The sequence below is a fragment of the Podarcis gaigeae genome (assembly GCF_964106915.1).
Source record: "Podarcis gaigeae genome assembly, chromosome: 2".
Lineage (NCBI taxonomy): Eukaryota > Metazoa > Chordata > Lepidosauria > Squamata > Lacertidae > Podarcis > Podarcis gaigeae.
In genome coordinates, this window is record NC_139679.1 from 110,169,813 (window position 1) to 110,191,293 (window position 21,481).

The window sequence follows — 21,481 nt, forward strand, 5'->3', positions numbered from 1 at the left end:
GGTACCCCACACATTGCAACCGGTCGGCTACTGGCTACAACAGAATGCTTGCTTCAAGCCAATTTTTTTGGGGGGGCCTGCGGGCACATGGGCACCACATTGGCAACTCTAGTGCTAGGAAGCAGGACTTTAAAACTGCTTAGAGGCCTCCCCCTCAAAGGAGGCAGTGATGGTGGGGAAACCCTTGCCTGCCTCCTTCCCCTTGCTCAACCAACTTGTTCCCACCTTCTCACTCCCTATTCTCCAGAATTAAAAAAAAAAACTAAACCTGTTTGCAATCACATAGATAGCTCTGTTGGCTAGAGTGTGGTGCTGATAACACCAAGGACTCAGGTTCGATTCCCGTATGGGACAGATGCATATTCCTGCACTGCAGGGGTTTGGACTTGATGACCGCCAGGGTCCCTTCCAACTCTATGATTCTAAGATGAATATGATTCTCCTTAAACAAAAGATTTTAAATATATAAACAGGGGAAAGATACTGAGTATGCTCTTCTATGAACTGTATTAAATGTATGAAGTACCATATTTTTTGCTCCATAAGACACACTTTTTCCCTCCTAAAAAGTAAGGGGAAATGTGTGTGCATCTTATGGAGCGAATGCAGGGGGGAGGCAGGCAGGAAAAGCCCCCAAGAGCCGCTCATAAGCTCTGTGTGGCTCTTGCGGGCTTTTCTACAAGGACGGAGAAGGGACTGACACGGCCAGTCAGTCCCTTCTCCCTCCTCGTAGAAAAGCCCGCAGGAGCCGCACACTCCTTAAAGGGTGCACGGCTGCTGTGGGCTTTTGCGGGAGGTGGGGGTATTGCCATAGCCATGCGCAGCCTCTCTCCTGCTGGAGAGATTGCGTGTGGCTATGGGAGAAGCCAAGACAGCGAGTGGGATGGATCCCGCTCGCTGTCTTGGCTTCTTAGCTCATTGGGGCTGGGGGGGAGGGACCTGGGCTTCCCCCGGCAGCTCTTTGGGGCTGGGGGGGAATAAGATTTTTTTTCTTGATTTCCCCCTCTAAAAACTAGGTGTGCCTTATGGTCCGGTGCGCCTTATGGAGCAAAAAATACGGTATGTTGCTTTCTTCCTTGTTTATTCAGAGATATTGATAATCTGGATTATAATCTTAGCGACTCATTATCTGATGCAATGTTGTAAACTGTGCAATTATGTTTCCATCTCAGCGCTTGTTTTTTGATGTGCTGACATATGTACACATCTATATACATAAATAAATACAAAGGCAAAAGCATCCTTCACATTTTAATTTATTAAGTGTACGGTGGGAGGAAAAAGAGAAAGAAGATCAGTAAAAATGACACCAAAATGCCAGCCTCGGGGGTGGGAACAACAAGCCGCTGGGAGACACACCCGCTCTTTTTCAACCCCCTCAAACACTTTTAACTTTCCTGCTGGTGGTGGAGAGGGAAGAGTAAGATGGAGCTGTTAGCTCCTTCTCAATGCTCAATCTTTCCTCCCTCAGCTGTCAGATAAATAGAGTCCGGCTTCTCAAGGAAAGGGATGAGCTTCTGCTAGGAAAACCAAGGGAGGCGGGGCCTACACCGAAGAGACCCCGCCTCGTTCATCCTCATTCCCGGGGCCGATTGACCAGGACTTCGCCCAAGGCCTCCAGCACTTCACGCTTGTAGTCTTCGAAGTCGCCATCTATCTGGTTGACAGAGCGGTCTTCTACCACCCAAAGGTGGCAGTTGGTCTCTGTGATAAGCCGGGCGTCGTGGCTCACAACAATCACGGCTGGAAGGGGGAAGAGGCGGGACAGTTAGCACATCCTGCTCTAAGATGATTCCACTTGCTGCAAAACACGCCCCCCCCCACAAAAAACCATTCCACAGGACAATATACCACACTATTTCATGTATAAGAGAAGGGTTTTTTTACTCTAAAATAACATTAAAAAATGGGGGTTGTCTTAGACACGGATAGTGCATAGGGGGGACTGGTGATCAGTTGCAGCTGCGAGCAGGAGCTTGTCAGAAGCGATTTGGTGGGTGATTGGTGGCTGCGGCAAGGGCTGTTGTGGATTGGCTGCTGCTGCAGTAATTGGGCAGGAGATTGGTTGCTGTGGCAAGGGCTGCTGCGGATTGGCTGCCCGTGTCAATTGGGCGTGCAGTTGCCGGCTGCTGTTGGCTTCTGCGACACGAGCGATTGTCAGTGTTTGTCAATCGGGTTAGTGATTTTCAGCATTTCCCCCCAAATTTTCTTAAATTTGAGTCCCCAAAAATTTATACATGGGGGCATCTTATACACGGAAAAATACGGTATGTGCCTCTTCTGGTCTCAAGAGCTACCAGAGAGAAGTAGTCGCTGGGAACACAAGCAGGGCATGTTCATATTTGTACTGTATTTGTTAGAAAATGTATTTCACTAAGAATGAATTGAAAGAGTGAAAAGAAAACCTATGTAATGTAATGTAATGTAATGTAATGTAATGTAATGTAATGTAATAGCCGCAAAATCTTGTGACTCCAATTAAGGTCACAAAAATGCAGAATCATGTTCACATGTAGTGGGGATGAAAATATGTACAATTTTTTTGGCAAAGGGTGTTTAAGGAGATAACAGAAATCACTGTGTTAAAGCGGACCAAAACTCCAGGGGTAGCATTATTATCAATTTACAATGGGGTGGAAGGTTCGCAGGCTACGAAGGACTTGCTTACAAATTTATTGACAGCTGCAAGAATTATTATAGCTAGGAAGTGGAAGGGGAAAGGTGAATACAAATTGGAAGAACGGTATAAAGAGGTGTGGGATATATAAAGAGGTGTGGGATATAATGATAAATTAACATGTGCCATTAAGGTAAGATGAGGAATATGCAGGAAAAATGATTTTGAGGAGATATGGAGGGTTGTTTGCAGAAATTGTACTGTTAAAATGGAAAGGGTTCAAACCATCGCTAGAGGTCTTGGAATTTTAGGAGGCTGGATAGTTACAATGGAATGGTCTCGGTGGTGGGGTGCACATGTTTATTCTTATTCATTTATGATTATTACTTTATCAAAAAAAGGATGAATGTATGAAATGCAAAGTGTATAAAATATAAATAAATAAATAAACAACCAAAAAAGAAAGAAACATGGAATCATTGCTGTGTCAATTTGTTAACTCCCTTTAAAAATGTGTGTGTGTCTGTCTGTCTGTCTGTCTGTTAGATAGGAAGGGTTGGAGCTGGCGGTTGGCTAGCTGTTTCACTGAATATAGAAACTTCAAGCAAACTTCAGACAAACTACAGACTGCTAACTTATGCTCTGCTATAAAGGAGTTTTGAAAGCAAGAAGCAAAAAGACCCTCTCTTGGGCTCAAGGGAGAGAGAAACACATTGTATCAGACTTGATATGCATATACAATACTGCTTGTTAATATTCGCCATCCTGCAGGTAAAGAATTATCTTCAAAATCTTGTGTGCGAGGTCTACTTCATCACTAGGGCTTTGAGGGTGAAACTGCTGCATCGCTCTGCGCGACTCAGAAAAATAGCTAACAAGTGCCACACTGGAACTTGAGTCCATGCCCAGATGCAAATAGACTGGGTCTAAAGGTCTGTCTAATACAGTGGTACCTTGGCTCCTGAATGCCTTGCGAGTCGAATGTTTTGGCTCCTGAACACCGCAAACCCGGAATTGACTGTTCCGGTTTGCAACGTTCTTTGGAACCCGAATGTCTGATGCAGGGCAGGATTTAGGTTTGATGAGGCTCTAAGCTACTGAAGGTAATGGGGCCCTTTATATGTCCAGCTGCCCTTTGTCAACAACAAATTGTCGTTTTTTGTGTTGAATATATGCTATATGGTAATTTATGGACCTAATAGGATAGCAGGCAGGGCCCATTACTTACATCCTAGGAGCCTACACAACACAAAACACTGTTGCTGTATGTAGGCTTTATTTTATTTGTATTTTATCTTATATTTTGGAAATGTACATCCATTTTTTTTCCCTTTAAAATTTTTTTGGGCCCCCAAGAGAGTGGAGCCCTAAGCTATAACTTGTTTAGCTTATACATAAATCTGGTACTGGTCCGATGCGACTTCCGCAGCTTCTGACTGGCTGAAGGAGTTTCCTGCAGCCAATCGGAAGCCGTGTCTTGGTTTCTGAATGTTTTAGACTTCTGGAATAGATTCCGTTCAACTTCCGAGGTACAACTGTATAGCATTCTTCAGCTAGACACTACCGGGAAAATTACAAAACAGGGCATAAAGAAGAAAGCTACCCCACCCCTTGTCTGTCTCAAGCATCAAATATTCAGAGATATACACTTTGGTGCTGTTTGACTTCACCCCCAGAGGAGCACTCCATTTCTTGAGACAGGCAGATGCCAAAAACTACTACTGCCTCTGAACATGGAGGTTTCACTTAGCTAGCCTTGGTCCTTGTTGCTAGATCTAGCCTCTCCTGTAGGTTTGTCTAATTCTTGTTAAAAGCAGCGATCGCAAGGCACTGAGTTCCATATCAGCTACAAATGTCTGGGGGACTAAATAATTCTCTTTCCCCTCTTGTCCTGAATCAACTTCATTGGCAGTCCAGTTCTGCTGTGTGTATGGTGTCTTCAGTCACATCCACACCATGCATTCAAAGCACACATCTACCACTTTAGCAGTCACAGCTTCCCCCCCAAGAATCCTGGGAACTGTAGTTCACCCCCCCCCCGCAGAACTACAATTCCCATCACCCCCCACAAACGACAGCTCCCAGGATTCACAGGGGAGAAACTGTGTGCGTAAATATGCTTGAAATGGGCTTCAAATGCAGGGTCTAGAAGTGACCCCAGCTGCAAAGTGATCATTCCAAATGTAGGAAACATAATCCATATGCTCTTTAGAATGGCCTTCCCCAACCCGGTGCTCTCCAGATGTTCCACTCACCTCCTTTATACTCATTGATGGCATCGCCCAAGGCATCGATTGACTCAATATCCAGGTTATTCGTCGGTTCATCCTGGGGGGGGGGGGGGGCAAGAAAGTCACAAAAAGAGGATGAAGTTCATGGGGTTGGGGTTGCGGACAGTGTCTTGGCTTTTCATTGCTCTACAGTGGTGGGGGGTGGGGTGGGGTTGGAGAAGGATGCTTTCGGCTCCCAGGTTCTGCAGCAGCAGAAATCTTTGTAGTACAGTGGTACCTCAGGTTACATACGCTTCAGGTTACAGACTCCGCTAACCCAGAAATAGTGCTTCAGGTTAAGAACTTTGCTTCAGGATGAGAACAGAAATCATGCGGTGGCGGCACGGCAGCAGCGGGAGGCCCCATTAGCTAAAGTGGTGCTTCAGGTTAAGAACAGTTTCAGTTGAAGAACGGACCTCCGGAACAAATTAAGTACGTAACCAGAGGTACCACTGTACTGAGCAGATTTCAGAAAGCAGCCTTACTGGGTTGACTCAGGAAGGTGTTTTTAATCTTTATTAGCTCAGGATCTGAAATAGAGGGTAGCTGAATGGGGTTGTGAAGAAAAGAGAAATAGAATTGGAGGAAGGTGCACCAAGGATTACCATCCTTTCATTAAGAGACAGGACAGGACAGGACAGGGCAAGGGCAAGGGCAGGGGCAGGGGCAGGGGCAGGGGCAGGGTAAGGGAAGGGAAGGGAGGAAGGAAGGAGAGGAGGGGAGGGGAGGGGAGGGGAGGGAAGGGAAGGGAAGGGAAGGGAAGGGGGGGGAAGGAAGGAAGGAAGGAAGGAAGGAAGGAAGGAAGGAAGGAAGGAAGGAAGGAAGGAAGGAGAGGAGAGGAGGGGAGGGAAGGGAAGGGAAGGGAAGGGAGGTCTTATTGTAGCAATTCCTCGGGGAACAATCCCAGTGCTCCAAGATTGATTAGGTTCAAATTTATTGCTATTTTGTAGTAATGAGATAACTATCACAATCTTACAAGATATATCCCATACGCCGCCCCTCCTCTTCAAGGAGTTATGTGTGGGACTCACCAAAATGAGGACATCTGGTTCCCTACAAGAGAGTTCAGCAAAGACCACGCGGGCTTTCTGTCCCCCTAGAAGGAAGTACAAAACAGAAGAGAGACAATGAATGTGAGATGCTCCCTCTATGAATAGGAACCTCAGAAGTGCCCGTTCTCACAGGAGCCAGGGAAGAGTGCAAGCAGGAGCAATCTCCCCACTTGCGGATGGTTTTCAGAGGCACACCACCTTTGACAGTGGAGGTAGGGAAACAGCTTTGCCAAAGCTGGGGCAGGTAAGATCTTTCATCCACAGCACTGAGGGCAGCTAAATAAGGACAATGGGTGGGGTCACAGCTGTTTAGCCCTGCAAGGATGACCATTTGTTATATGCATGCTTTACCAGAGATTCCTGCATTGCAGGGGGTTGGCATAGATAGCCCTCAGGGTCCCTATGATTCCACGAGCCCCAGTCCTTTTCTAAAAGCTGTTAAATATCAGTCCCTGAAAGCCGCCCACTTCCCATTTCTCCAGCCCAAGGCGGAGCACGAGCAACGAAGGCCAAGCAGGGAAACTCTTCATGGCAACCCTTCGTTCTCCAGCCCACCCTGCCCTAAGGCTCGCTTCTTTTCTTCCTCCTCCTCCCCACTCCTGAGAGAGTCCGTTTCTGAGCACAATTCAAAGTGTTGATGCTGACCTTTAAAGCCCTAAACAGCCTCGGCCCAATGTACCTGAAGGAGCGTCTCCACCCCCATCGTTCTGCCCGGACACAGAGGTTCAGCGCAGAGGGCCTTCTGATGGTTCCCTCACTGTGAGAAGTGAAGTTACAGGGAACCAGGCAGAAGGCCTTCTTGGTGGTGGCGCTCTCCCGTCAGATGTCAAGGAAACAATCAACAATCTGACTTTTAGAAGACATCTGAAGGCAGCCCTGTTTAGAGAAGTTTTTAATGTTTGATGTTTCATCGTGTTTTTAATATTCTCCTGGAAGCCACTCAGAGTGGCTGGAGAAACCCAGTCAGGTGGGCAGGGTATAAATAATAAATTTGTTGTTGTTATTTATTACAGTGGTACCTCGGGTTACAAACTTAATTCGTTCCGGAGGTCCATTCTTAACCTGAAACTATTCTTAACATGGGGCACCACTTTAGCTAATGGGGCCTCCCGCCGCCACCACGTGATTTCCATTCTCATCCTGAGGTAAAGTTCTCAACCCAAGGTACTACCCGAAGTGTTTGTCACCCGAGGTACCACTATATTATTACTTTATATACCAGAGAGCTTGCAGATCTGGATGGTATGGGCGTGGCTCTCCAGGCCAAACCGCCCCAGGCATTTGCGGGCATCCTGGTAGGGCAGGTTGAAGTTGCGCTGCAGGTACTCTGTCGCCGTTTCCTGCATATTCAGCTGGTCGGCATACTGCTGGTTGAAGAACCCGATTTTCTGCCAGGAGAGAAAAGGACAGGTCTTTCATCCTGCGAAGGGAAATGTCACCCGTCCGGTTGTGTGGCCTGCCCTGTCAAACACCCTCCTATTCGATGTCAAGGAAATGAACAACTATCTGACGTTTAGAAGACACCTGAAGGCAGCCCTGCTTAGGGAAGTTTTTTTTAAAAAAACTGTTTTTATGAGTTTTTGATATTCTGTTGGGAGCCACCCAGAGTTGTTGGGGAAACCCAGCCAGATGGGCGGGGTATAAATAAGCTATAAATAAATAAGATATATTAATTACTACTACTACTAGTACTACTACTACTACTACCACCACCCCCCCACTCCCTTAACCAGTTTAAAAGGGTGCCACACTGAGGTGCTGTGCGAGCTCAGCCATATGTTCCTGGCACCTCTGGACAGAGGAGAGGGACTTGACATCTTTCTGCAGGGTCTGCAAGACAGAGCTATTCCACCAGGCCTTTGGCCAGGGCACAGCCTGACCCCCTCTCTCCTTCTGTAATCCTCATAGAGCTCTAGCTCAATAGTTGCCATTAATTTGATTCTGAATTGATTTTAGAATGTATTTTAATTAATCAACTGTGTGATTTTATGTACACTGTGCTATTCTTACTTCTTGTTAGCCGCTCTGAGCCAAGCTTTGTTGGCTGGGGAGGGTGGGATATAAATAAATAAAAATTATTATTATTATTATTATTATTATTATTATTATTATTATTATTATTAGAGATCCTATTGCTCTGCACTGATTTTTCAGCAGACCACTCTTATCGAGACATGCATCCATTATGCGTACATCCCCTGTACTGCATCCCACATCCAGTGGACCTGTGGGCACACTATAGCAGAGTTTCAGCAAGAAGTGAAGCTGCGTAGGGTATGTGGTGCCACGAAAGCTTCTTTATTTACAGCAAATCAAAATAACAAAGATGGCTAGTGTGAGCAGTGTCTCACATGTCTTCTCTGTCTGAGAGCAGAGAACAAAGAGCAGAAAACTAAAGCACAAAGAACAGAAGTTCAGTGTCTGTTCCATACACTTCCAGCAGTATGGAATGTAAATAAGGATCACATGATCCAGCAATGAGAGAATGAAATCCCAACACCCATGAGCTTCTTGGAGGAGAGGCGGGGAAGAAATGTAATAGCCACCATAAAAGAAAGAAATCAATCCAGGGCCTCTCACATTCAACCCCAGGACCCTCTGCCTCCCAGCAGCTTCTTAAAAGCAAAGGTAGGAAGCCCCTCTGCCATATGTGTCTTGTCAGGTGAAGACATAAACTATTTGTTTTCATGGTTTCTTGGAACAAACCAGCTTCCAGCAGGACAAAGATCCTTCCATTTGGAGTGACAGGCTTGCTTTGCTATTCCAGATGTGAACCGCTCCCCCCCCCCCTCAAAATGTCATTCCACATTCCCTGTTGTATTGTCACGGGTACTTACCAGCCTGTGGTTTTTTCTCATTTCCCCTCTTGTCTGGAAGGATGAAAACAGAAACAAAAACAAGTTAAGAGTGTAGTCCAAGGGTCTAATGACCTTCCCTGAGATACAGTACAACCAGATTAAAGAAGTGCTTGAAAAGATCGGATTCAGCAGGGCCAAAATGCCACCTGCAAGGATGTTGCTTGCCCAGAACTGGAAAGATAATAAGATACCTATGAGGGCAGACCGGCAGATGAAACTATTCGACTATTGCAATGATATATAGACTTTGGATATAATTGTGGACTTATTATATTGTGGACTTAAACTGGATGGACTTATAATCTGAATAATAAGAATATTTGTGTTAAATTTTAATATTTGCAAGAATATTTTTCTGTGAATGAACTTGTGAAACCAAAGCACACACACACACACACACACACACAACAAAAGGCAGCCTATTTTGGGATTGTGCAAAATGGAAAGGAATGATTTTGTGCCTGGTTAAGATGCAAGAGGGACATTTGAACAGCAGTGATAAGAGTGTTTGCCTTGATTTGACCAACACCTTCTGTTCTTTTGGTCCCCGTATGGGCCACCAAAACACACACACACACACAAACACCCTACTGTTCTTTTGATTAAAATTTTGGGTTGGATAGCTCTTAGGATAGACGTTTGCTCAGCAGTTAAACTCCTCAGGTCTAGGCCTACAAACCTGGGTAGGAGAGAGCTTGCTGGCTGCAAAGCAGAGCCCAAGGTTAAATGTTCTTGCAGAAGGCCCCAGATTCACAGGAGGTGAGCAGGCATAGACAACAGCTGGGCCTGCTCCAGCCAGACCGCCCTGTTCCCACCACAGGGCCAAGAAACACCACTTGCCCTGCAGGAAGGAACCCCTGATGCCAGTTCCTGTTTCAGCAGGGTTGGTTGTTTGGTGAGACATGGTCCTTGGTGTACCTGTAAAGGTAAAGGGACCCCTGACCATTAGGTCCAGTCGTGACCGACTCTGGGGTTGCAGCGCTCATCTCGCTTTATTGGCCAAGGGAGCCAGTGTTTGTCCGCAGACAGCTTCCGGGTCATGTGGCCAGCATGACAAAGCCGCTTCTGGCGAACCAGAGCAGCGCACGGAAACGCCATTAACCTTCCCACCGGAGCGGTACCTATTTATCTACTTGCAGTTTGATGTGCTTTCAAACTGCTAGGTTGGCAGGAGCTGGGACCTAGGAACGGGAGCTCACCCCGTCGCAGGGATTCGAACCGCCGACCTTCTGATCAGCAAGTCCTAGGCTCAGTGGTTTAACCCACAGCGCCACCCGCGTCCCCTGTAGTTCTTTTATAAATGTCGCTTAAAGGATCCTATAGTGAAAAAGTGGTATATGAATCTACTAAATAAACATGTGGCCATCCACAGATGGGTCCTGCAGCTCACCCCTTGCTCCCCAGCAATGGCATGGCCCAATTCATGCACCAAGGGGGGCTGAATTTGAGGACACACCTAGAGCAGCCCTTCTCGCTGCCTGAGCAGAAATGGGACACACATTCCTGGCGGGATCAGCAGAGGCATGTGGTGGAGGGAGGACAAGCAGAAAAGGGAGGCCATCTCAGGAACAAAGCGGGATGATAAAAAGAACCCAAGGAAGCCCAAAATGGGGAAAGAGGGGCAGGGTTCACTTACCGGCGTCAATTTACCCGTTAACAGCAACAGCAGCGTACTTTTCCCGACGCCGTTGGGACCCACGATACAGACTGAGGGGAGAGAGAAAAGCAGAGTCAACTTTGAGATCCCTGCGTGGCAGGCTATGCTTTCAAGAGGTCCTCCCCGTGGCCTGCTCTTAAGAGCTGAGGCAGACAGACTTGAGAAGGGAACTCTCAGGCAAAAATAAAACACTGGAAGACGTTAAAACGGGGATAAGCAAGTGTGGCTCCAGATGTTGCTAGACTTCCAACCTTTAGCTATGACGGCCTGGGCTGACGGGAGATGGAGTCCAACAACACCTGGAAGGAACTATGACGGTTTCAAAGGACATCATGTAGGCAGCACGCTGAGGTGGATTTCTCGTTCAGTAAACAAGAGGCATACAAGTTTCTTAGAAGGACTTATTCACTGCCCCCGACCCCAAAATCACTTACTTCGAGATTCCATGTCAATCCCAAAGTCCAAATTTTTGAAAAGAGGCTTCTGTCCCTCATAACAGAAGTCCACACCTACAGGAGGGAAAAAGGAGGAGAGTGGGCTACAGGGAAGGAAATATTTCTAAATGTAGTCACTGTGTTGTAGGAAACTGTGGAAATAAATTGTGTGTGCGTGCTATTCTCAATAAATATATTAATCTATTATTATTTCTAAGTTAGTTTTGAAGAAGCAATGGAACAAAATAGAATCTGGAGATCTCAACAATAGTGTTTCTTTTTAGACGCAGCTTCACAATTAAAGTATGTTTTTGGTCTTAGTGGCTCGTTCTAGCTACGCAAGCCTGTTTTGCTTTCGTTATAGTACAAGTCCATTTCATGTATGTTCTTATGTGCTATTGCTGTAATATATTGTTGTAGCTATCAGTTACAATGATTGCCTCTTAAAACTACAGTGGTACCTTGGTTCTCAAACGGCTTAGCTGTCAAACAAGTCGTCTCCTGAATGCCACAAACCCAGAAGAGTTTTGGTTTGTGAATGGTTTTCGGAAGCCGAAGGTCTGACGCAGCTTCCGATTGAGTGCAGAAAGTTCCTGCAGCCAATCAGAAGTTGCGCCTTGGTTTTCGAATGGTTTCGGGAGTCGAACGGACTCCTGGAACTGATTAAGTTCAAGAACCAAGGTACCATTCTATCTAGAAGCAAAACACTCTTGTTATGAGAACTTAGCCATTTTAGACACATGTGAAAGGTAATTCATAAATGTTGTTGTTGTTTAGTCGTTTAGTTGCGTCCGACTCTTCGTGACCCCATGGACCAGAGCACACCAGGCACTCTTGTCTTCCACTGCCTCCCACAACTTGGTCAAACTCATGTTCGTAGCTTCGAGAACACTGTCCAGCCATCTTGTTCTCTGTTGTCCCCTTCTCCTTCTGACCCTCAATCTTTCAGTAATAATCATATATTAATATCTATCTATCTATCTACAGTGGTACCTCGGGTTAAGTACTTAATTTGTTGCAGAGGTCCGTTCTTAACCTGAAACTGTTCTTAACCTGAAGCACCACTTTAGCTAATGGGGCCTCCTGCTGCCGCTGTGCCGCCAGAGCACGATTTCTGCTCTCATCCTGAAGCAAAGTTCTTAACCCGAGGTACTATTTCTGGGTTAGCGGAGTCTGTAACTTGAAGTGTCTGTAACCTGAAGCGTATGTAACCCGAGGTACCACTTTATCTATCTATCTATCTAATAGATGCCATTGATTTTGTGATTTTCCAGAGTTACACAGACAACTGCCTGCCCCTGCTCCCTGATAGACTCTCCCTGGCTAAGGCAGACTCGTACCGTGCAAGCCCAGAATGGGTGGGCTGAGGGGCGGTGGGTTTGGAAAGGTGAATTTAACAGTGTACTCCTTTGGCCGCTTCAGCAGCTCGGGCACCTCGCTCGCCTCTTCATCCGGGTTCTTCTTACGGCACTTCTGCTGCTTTCGGGTCAGGGCCTCCTTGGTCTGCTTTTCCTGGGGATGGCCGGAGGGAGACAGGTTAACAAGGACACCGATTATTGGCAAGCATTCTTGACAGGCCCAATCTAGGCCGCTATGCTCTTTTAATCTCACCAGACAGAAACCCTTAATTAAAAAGTGCAATACTGTGTACATTTTTTCAGAAGGGCCACTGAGACTAGAACCAACCCACCTCCTGTCAACTTCCACCACTGGAGTAAAAGTCTGCCCTAATATCCGAGGCCATGCAGAAGGCTAAGGGTGCCATCTTATCCCAACAGTTGTGCTTATTTAATCACTGTAAAGAACACTGCAGTGTGTAGTTCCACAGATTAACTCATGGAAAAGCTCTGCCGCCTTGGACCACCCTGCTCCCAGGAAGCCCACAGAGAAGAACCTAACTGTGCATTTTTTGGGGGGGAGGAGGGGTTTCCTCCCGAGTCTGTGGGTCCCATGACAAAATACAAACCGGAAACCTACTGCCTGCTTTGTTGACTTCCCTCCGGCCTTGAGGTCTTTCAGTTTCTTCTCTTGCTTCTCGTACTGTTTCAGAAGCTCCTTCTGTTTCTGCTGATACATCTTCTTGAAAGTCACTGAGGTGGGGGTGAAGAGAGATGCAGAGGGGTGAAGAGAACTCTTAAGAACTTGGTTGGTTGGATCAATCAGCCTGTATCTGCCTTCTCCAACCGGGTGCATGTTGTTGGACAACAACTCTCATCAGATCCTGTCAGCACCCAATAGCCAGGGATGATGGGAGGTGTAGTTCAACATCATCTTGGAGATCTGAACTCTGTTGTCTTGAATTGGGAGTCTAGCTGTGGCCAGCAAAGACTTGAGGCAATGGCTCTCCACCATGTTACGAAGCACTTCTTGGAGCCCAGCTTTTTGCTGTCGCAGATAGCACCTGAGTCTGGAAGTTCTATTTTGGCCCTGAAAAAGCCTGCATGGCAGGAACCCAGGCGTACGTGTTTAAGCCAGCTTAGTTGCAACATCTGGGGGGGTGTGTGTGTCAGGACTGCAAGTGAGAACTGCAGGTTGGCATACACACTTCATAACACCCAACACTTGCAGGCACCGGTATTTGCTAATCAGAAGTATATTGCTACCAGATGAGCAAGTTGCCCTTTTAGCTGTTATAGGTGATAAGGACGCATGGACTAAATCTTCCAAGAAGAGGTTTGTGAATGACAGGTAACAGAGATTCAAATCTCCCTGGAAATGCACCCTGGGAAAGTCAGGCATGGGGAAATCTAGTTTTGCAGATACCCCTAGACCATGGGAAGTGGATTCCAATGCGGTCCAAGTCACTGCTTGTCGCTGAGCAAGGACTTGTTTTGCTCCAGGGCTCAAAACCAGCAGCAACCTGGTTTCAGTTGCTCAATCCTAGAAAATACATTTGCACATTTGATAAAACTGTCTTGCTATCTCAGCACTTGCATATTGGCAAAAAAAAAAGAAAGGCTAGAGACACGTTAGGCTGAAACACCCCGGAGTTTTAAGATTCCACCCAATCTACTGAATCACTAATCTTGAGCCCTCATGCTTCCAGAGGGGTGCCCCCATTTCTCCCCCCATATTTTAAAAAAGTGGGGAGAATGGAGCCACCTCTGCATAGAGTTGGGAAGGGAGTTCGAATTCTGACACCTCATTACTGGACAAGCATATCTGCATACATTTATTTAGTTATTCTGGTGGCAAAACAGAAGTTTTGTTTCTGTCCTGCTATTCCCCATTCTCCCCCTTTCTTGAATTTACTGTATTTTTCGCAGTATAAGACACATCAGACCACAAGACGCACCTAGTTTTTGGAGGAGGAAAACAAGAAAAAAAATATTCTGAATCTCAGAAGCCAGAACAGCAAGAGGGATCGCTGTGCAGTGAAAGCAGCAATCCCTCTTGCTGTTCTGGCTTCTGGGATAGCTGCGCAGCCTGCATTCGCTCCATAAGATGCACACACATTTCCTCTTACTTTTTAGGAGGGAAAAAGTGAGTCTTATAGAGCAAAAAATAAGGTAAATTGATTTGATCAGGAGCCAGAGCAAAGGGAGGAAAAGAAAAGGGAAATAAATTGCCAATGAGTGGTTTCTGAACTTCCCAGCAAATGGTCATATGTTGGCTGAGTTAAGTCATGAGGTAAAACATATTGAACAGAGAGAGAGAGAGAGAGAGAGAGAGAGCGAGCGAATGAGTTTTGCCAAACATCAGCATTCCAAGTTCTTTGTGAAAATGCCCATCTCCCTTGCCCTGGCGGAAGGCGTGGGAATTGAGCGGCAGCCCTGAAATGGAGTCATGCGACTCCACTCCCAAGTCACAAGATCTGTGTCCTTGCTCCGGTTTGAACAAAGGAAGGAGCTTATGTTGTATCTGCAACAAATGGAGGCCTCTGGAGACATGGCTCTGGGGCAAGGAGATTTCACAGTCTAACAACATTCCACCCAGAAGGGGTATTTCGGGCCTCTAAGTTTCTGAAGGACCGCACGCTGAACTGGAAGTAGACCTCAATCAGAGAGACTCAGACAGGGTTTAAATGTACAACAGTAACAGCAGCCTGGGCACTTGGTGAAAATCAGGCCCTCTCCATTGAGAGCACCCCTTGAGCTCAGTTCAATTCACATGACTTCTAGATTCAACCCTCTGATTCTAACTGTATTTGAAAGCTGGCCTTTTAGGTCATTCGATACTTTACACTCTTTAAAACAACAACCCATACAACACAAAAACGTGCAGGGAAAAGACTGCCCCGACAAGTCTAAAACCCTTCAAATTCCAAGGAAGAGGATTGGAAGAAGTTTAAAGACTATCTGCAGAAATACTGCAAAGTTTATGAATGTTAAAAGGATGTGGGATATGAAAATAATATGGCATTAGTGATACAGTGTGAAAAAATATGCAAAAATGAAATAGAAAAAAGGTGAATGACAAAAGTTTTATTATGTCAAAGGTAAATAATGTGTTAAGGGTACTTAAAATATAAGGAGGAAAGAATGGAGACATAATAGAGTGATCTTAATAACTAGAAATGATTTCTGAAAGAGGGTTAGGATTTGCTGTATCGGATTGGGTAAAGAGGAACACTAAAAAGGGAGGCGTGAGGAAGTCAAGAAAGAAAGTTAATCAAGTAAGAATTCAAAGCTGGAGGTTTTATCTTTTTTATTGTTGTTAATTTTATTTTATTTTTTTGTATCTTGTTTTTTGTTTGTTCTGCTTTATGTGTATAAAACTTAATAAATATATTTAAAAAAATTCCAAGGAATTTTGAAGTTTAAACATCCAAAGTCAAAATCCAATTTCTCTAACTTGAAGGCTTTCTAGATTGGGGGAGAGGGGAGCTTCAGTTCTACAAAGTGACCTTATGACCAATATTGAATGAGTTTTCCTTGATGTTTCACTTCCTTAACTCCTCCCCCCCCCCCCGCAAAGAAACCTAACAGCACCCTAGCAATGGCATTGCCCCCCCCAACAAAAAAACCTGCCTAGTCCTTCCAATGTGGAGGCTTCTGTGGGCACTTACTGTAGTTTCCCCGGTAGTAGAAAAGCTTCTGCATATCCAGATGGATGATATCCGTACACACATCGTCCAGGAAACCCTGGTCGTGAGAGACAATAAGGAGGGTCTTCTTCCATGTTTGGAGGTAGCTGTAAGAGGGTGTGGAGCAATCGTTAGACAACGAAGGGTTTTCAGTTTTAACCCATCACCAGATGCTTTTTAAAAAGTGAGTACATTTTCCTTGTAATGGAACCACCCTGCTTTGGAAGCAGCGGCCCGGAGCGCCTTCCATCAGCTGGTGGCCCAGCTACGCCCCTACCTGGACAGGGATAGCCTAACTACTGTTGTCTATGCTCTGCTAACCTCAAGGTGAGATTACTGCAATGCGTTAATACGTAGGGCTGCCTCTGAAGACGGTTCAGAAACTTTAGCCGATGCAGAATTCAGCGGCCAGGTTACTCACCAGAGCAAGACGGTTTGAGGATATTACACCGATCCTGGTCCAACTGCACTAGCTACCAATTAGTTTCCGGGCCCAATTCAAAGTGTTGGCTTTGACCTATAAAGCCTTAAGCAGCTCAGGACCGCAATACCTCAAGGACCGCCTCTTTCCATATGAACCTACCCGGACCCTGAGATCATCTTCTGAGGCCCTCCTTTGTGTGCCTCCTCCTTGAGAGGTCTGGAGGGTGGCAGCACAAGAACAGGGCCCTCTCTGCAGTGGCTCCCCATCTGTGGAATGCTCTCTCTAAGGAAGCTCGCCTGGTGCCTTCATTATACACCTTTAAGCACCAAGCAATTCCTTTTTAACTAGGCCTTTGGTTGATCTGATTGGCATCCTATACTCTTTTAAAATGTAGCTCTTTTTTAGGGGGGGTGTTATTGGGTTGTTGTTTTTATTTTGATTATATATATTGTGGTCTTTATGTCGATCTTTTCTGTGAGACTTCCGGGTGTCGGGCAGTATATAAATTCAAACCACAACAATGGTTTCTATGTACAGATGTTCAGGGTTAGGCCTTCTTTTGAAATCAGGAACAGAGGCAAAATGAGGATGTAGGTAAGGTGGCAATTAGGAAGGGCTGAGAAATTAACAGAGAGGGAAGAATTCTGGCACAAGGAAAGCCTGTGACGTGTGTGGCTCCCTGGTTGTTGAATGCCCTCGTAAGCACGGCCTGCTGGATCAGGCCAATGGCCCATCTAGTCCAGCATCTCCCAGTGGATACCCAGATGCCTCTGGGAAACCAGTGAGCCGAACAGGAGCAGAAGGACTCTCTCCCCTCCTGTCGTTTCCAGCAACAGGTATTCAGAAGCAATGATGCTTTCTCTAGTCAGGTGTGCCCATCTCCATCACTAACTTTGAGGGATTGAGGCATCTGGTGGTTGAAGAATACTGTTCCTGGCTGCCCCGAGATCAAGGCATAGACACATATTTTAATCGCAAGTGCTGTTAGATGTTTTTCATTGCAATTGGGTTTTAGAACATTTTAATCCGTTTCAAAATGTTTTTACAAACACAGCAAACTGTGCATCTGTTCGCAGCCCTGGACTCTCTGGGGAAGAAGGGTGAGATATAAGTTCAATAAATCAGTAACTAAAGCTCGTGTGCATCTTATTATTTCCTGCTAGGGCCTAAGTCTACATGTCATAAACAATGCACAGCGTGGTTGGTTTTCCTTGGTTCATGCTGGTGGTTTTTAAACTTTTATTGCAAATCGTTCAGAGGGTGGTGTCCATCAGGCAAGCAGGATGATGGAAATGAATGATATTAAGGTAAAGAAAAAAGGCTAGCACCAAAACTGCTTTGCCCACCCTTCACTGGAAAGCGGGCATGTTCACCCACGCAGGTGCCCACACCCCCCAGCTGCTGTTATGCCCCCAGATGCACGGAGGCAGCGACTTACTTGTTAAGCCAGATGACGGCGTTGAGATCCAAGTGGTTGGTGGGCTCATCGAGCATCAGCAGTGTGGGCTCCATAAACAGCGCTCTGAAAGGAGAGCATGGTTAGCAATGACAAAGGGCCATAGCTCGGTGGCAGTGCATCTACTTTGAAGGCCGAAGATCCTGGGTTGGACCCCCAGCATCTCCAAGTGGGGCAGGGAGAAAACTGTGCCTGAAACTCTGGAGAGCTGCTGCCAATCAGAGTAGACAATACTGAGTGAGATGGTTTGACTGTTCCTGCACAAGCAACAGACAGCATCTTAAAAAGCAGAGACATCACCTTGCCAACAAAGGTCCGTATAGTTAAAGCTATGGTTTTCCCAGTAGTGATGTATGGAAGTGAGAGCTGGACCATAAAGAAGGCTGGTCGCCGAAGAATGGATGCTTTTGAATTATGGTGCTGGAGGAGACTCTTGAGAGTCCCATGGACTGCAAGAAGATCAAACCTCTCCATTCTGAAGGAAATCAGCCCTGAGTGCTCACTGGAAGGACAGATCCTGAAGCTGAGGCTCCAGTACTTTGGCCACCTCATGAGAAGAGAAGACTCCCTGGAAAAGACCCTGATGTTGGGAAAGATGGAGGGCACAAGGAGAAGGGGACGACAGAGGACGAGATGGTTGGACAGTGTTCTCGAAGCTACCAGCATGAGTTTGACCAAACTGCGGGAGGCAGTGGAAGACAGGAGTGCCTGGGGTGCTCTGGTCCACGGGGTCACGAAGAGTTGGACACAACTAAACAACAACACCACACAAGCAACAGAGGCCATTTGCTCTTCGTGCTCAGTTCCTGTTTGCATAAACTGGCTTGGCCTCTCCTTAAACAGGCCCACATTTCACTGGCAACTAGGAGTGGACACCGGCCGCCTGATCAGTTCTGAACAGAGGAGAGGTGGAAATAAAACATCTCTTTGTGGGTGAGAGTGGTGGTGGCTGATATAGGTGTCTATCCTCCTATTGACAGGAAGGGGGGGGCACGCCTTGCGCTCCTGTCTTATTTTCAGCTCTTTTAAAAGTGGCAGCCATTTTGTGTTACATCACACCGCCAAGGCAGCCATTTTGTGTCTAGTGACCATGGCACTTTCTCAAAATTCCAAAATGTGCTCTGTTGGCTCCCATGACAATCCCTGATCTACATTGTGTGGTGCAAGACAGAGTGCGTTTTGAGGCAGAATGTGGCAGTAGCGGACTTCCTTATCCTAAAGCCACTCATGACAGGAGAAAATGAGTGGTATACCACCGAGGTGTACACTCATAGGAGACACAGTGTAATTAGCAGACATGACTGGGTTAGGTCCATTAACGTCTACTTTGAGGAAAACTTAGTTGACAACCACTCATCACAAGCTAGCACCTGTGACCTTTCACCCCTTGCTTTATTGGACTCCTGTGCCACAGTCTGAATGATGCTGTATTGGATTTCCAATTAAAACTGTTCCGTTAGCCAGAGACTATTGGCTACGGGGCAACAAATGAAAACGAATTAACTTCAAGGATACGTCATGCTGATCCTCCCATTTCTCCACGTCTCCCCACCTGACAATTACCTGGCCAGGGACACTCTCATCCGCCAGCCTCCGGAGAACTTCTTGGTCTGCCGGTTCTGCATCTCAGGGTTGAAGCCCAAACCTGCCAGAATTCTCCGGGCTTTTGCCTCAGCTGCTGCGGCTCCTGTGGCCCGCAATTCCTCATAGACCTGGGGAAAGGGGATGAAATATATGGCGTGAGCGGAGATCAACAAAAGGGAACAGGCTAACAACCAGAGGTTGAGTGTGAACATGTCCCTTCCTTTTTTTCTCACCCCACAGAAGAAGTATTTAATTTGCTTTGCTGGCCTTTGTAAAATAATAATAATAATAATAATAATAATAATAATAATAATAATAATAATAATAAATATTTTTATTTATACCCCACCCTCCCCAGCCAAGACCGGGCTCACGGCGGCTAACACCAAATATAAAAACAACTGATTGAAATACAGCTTAAAAAACATTTTTGAAGTTCTGCGAATGTATCTAGGGACACATTTTGAGCGATGCCAGCCATTCCAGATCAGAGAGCTCCTTGTGCAAAATACTCCTGCCTGGGTAACCCAGTTTTGTATTGCCCCTCGGTCACAGGACAGGGAACGCTCCACGAGTACCTTCTCCAGCCGCTCTGCAGCCCCGTCGTCCCCTTTCTCTAGCAGCGCCTGCAGGCGCTTCTCCTCCTCCAGCAACTTCAGCCGCTTGGTGTCAGCCTTGAGCACAGCCTGCACTGCGGGGGTTTCATCCGCAACCACCTCTGTGAAGATAAAGGAGGACACCACCGTGAAGACTCTGCCGCTTAAGCCCCATGGTCAAGGATTGATCAAAGCCTGCACCAAATTATTATTATTATTTTTAAAAAGAAAACCTCTGCAGCCAAAACACTCATATTGTGCTACTGAATGGAGAGGGGGCAGGGCTCAAAGATGACTGGCTGAGCATCTGGTTTGCATGCAGATGTTATGGACTGGAGAACCAACAAAGGAACCCTCAGGGGAAGAAGGCTCAGAGCCCAGGGACTGGTGGTGGAACAAAGCTAAGCGATCAGAGGGAGGAGGAGGAGCAGACTGGGAGAAGGTGATGTCGGAAGCTGAAGAGACAACAAGGTTTAGTGAGCAGGAAGAGGCTGTGGCAGAGAGCAGTCTAGAATCAGAGCAGGGGTGAAGAGGCAGAGATCTGGCTGCTGAAGAAGCAGAGAGTCTCCCCCTCCTGCTGCAACCAGCTCCTCTCCCCTCTGGTTTCCCAGAACATGCAGAGAAATGAAGAGGGTGCAGCAGAGACGGGCAAAACAAAGGAGCCTTCGGCTGCTGCGAAAGGAACCGGAGGAGGACCTTTCTTAGAGAGCGGTGGGAAGGCAGGGATCTTCAGTCTATGCAACTGCCTCATTGGGGCAAGACCCTGCTGGGATAACTAGGGCTGAACTGTTTTGGTTTCTTCACTGACACTGGGTGTTTTATGGCTGACCTATTCCTGACTGTGGCTCCTGACAGCAGAAGGCCCCAGGCATATCTAGCTGAGGCTAAGAAAGACACTCTGCTGAACCCCTGGAGAACTTCTCCCCATTGGTGCAGGCAGTACTGAGATGAGCCAGTGGTTTGAGTCGGTTCTGTGAACTGTCCTGAGACCTGCGGGTATAGGGCAGTATATAAATCCAATCAATCTATCTATCAATAAAATAATAATAATAAGACGGCAGCTTTTTCTGTTCTTAATAAGAGGGACCACCTGGCTGGGCAGAACAATGAATGGGCTGCCTCTGCAGAGGGGAGGAACGCTTCTTCCATTACCTTGTTCACAGAGCAGGACATCAATATTGGGAGGAATGCTCAAGGCCCGGTTGGCAATATGTTTCAGCAAGGTGGTTTTGCCTTTCCTGGAGAGAGAGGGAGGATTGGAATATTGGTGCTCTCCTTAACCAAAAGCAACCATAGACAAAACAAGGGCTACAGATAAAGCGCTCAAAAGGAAAGTTGCAAACATACCAACAGATATTTAATATTCCATAAAACACTACAAGGACATTTTTTTAAAAAGCACTCCTATACAGTGGTACCTCTGGTTACAAACTTAATTCGTTCCAGAGGTCCATTCTTAACCTGAGGTACCACTTTAGCTAATGGGGCCTCCTGCTGCCGCTGCCGC

General features: G+C 46.4%; 1 protein-coding gene across 3 annotated transcripts in view; it reads right to left on the bottom strand.

Moving 5' to 3' along the window:
• Positions 1 to 1,229: 1,229 nt before the first annotated feature.
• Positions 1,230 to 21,481, bottom strand: part of ABCF1 (ATP binding cassette subfamily F member 1) — a 41,310-nt gene continuing 21,058 nt past the window's right edge. For all 3 annotated transcript variants that reach the window (XM_083723486.1, XM_083723488.1, XM_083723487.1), the window contains exons 15-28: positions 21,127 to 21,212; positions 19,957 to 20,096; positions 19,358 to 19,506; positions 17,777 to 17,860; positions 15,897 to 16,021; positions 12,866 to 12,978; positions 12,229 to 12,400; positions 10,889 to 10,963; positions 10,434 to 10,504; positions 8,777 to 8,809; positions 7,159 to 7,327; positions 5,919 to 5,983; positions 4,873 to 4,945; positions 1,230 to 1,743 (exon numbers count right to left, since the gene is read on the bottom strand). In XM_083723486.1, the coding sequence (XP_083579612.1) occupies positions 1,577 to 1,743; positions 4,873 to 4,945; positions 5,919 to 5,983; positions 7,159 to 7,327; positions 8,777 to 8,809; positions 10,434 to 10,504; positions 10,889 to 10,963; positions 12,229 to 12,400; positions 12,866 to 12,978; positions 15,897 to 16,021; positions 17,777 to 17,860; positions 19,358 to 19,506; positions 19,957 to 20,096; positions 21,127 to 21,212 (1,522 nt within the window). In that variant the 3' untranslated portion in view covers positions 1,230 to 1,576. The remainder of the gene's footprint in view (positions 1,744 to 4,872; positions 4,946 to 5,918; positions 5,984 to 7,158; positions 7,328 to 8,776; positions 8,810 to 10,433; positions 10,505 to 10,888; positions 10,964 to 12,228; positions 12,401 to 12,865; positions 12,979 to 15,896; positions 16,022 to 17,776; positions 17,861 to 19,357; positions 19,507 to 19,956; positions 20,097 to 21,126; positions 21,213 to 21,481) is intronic.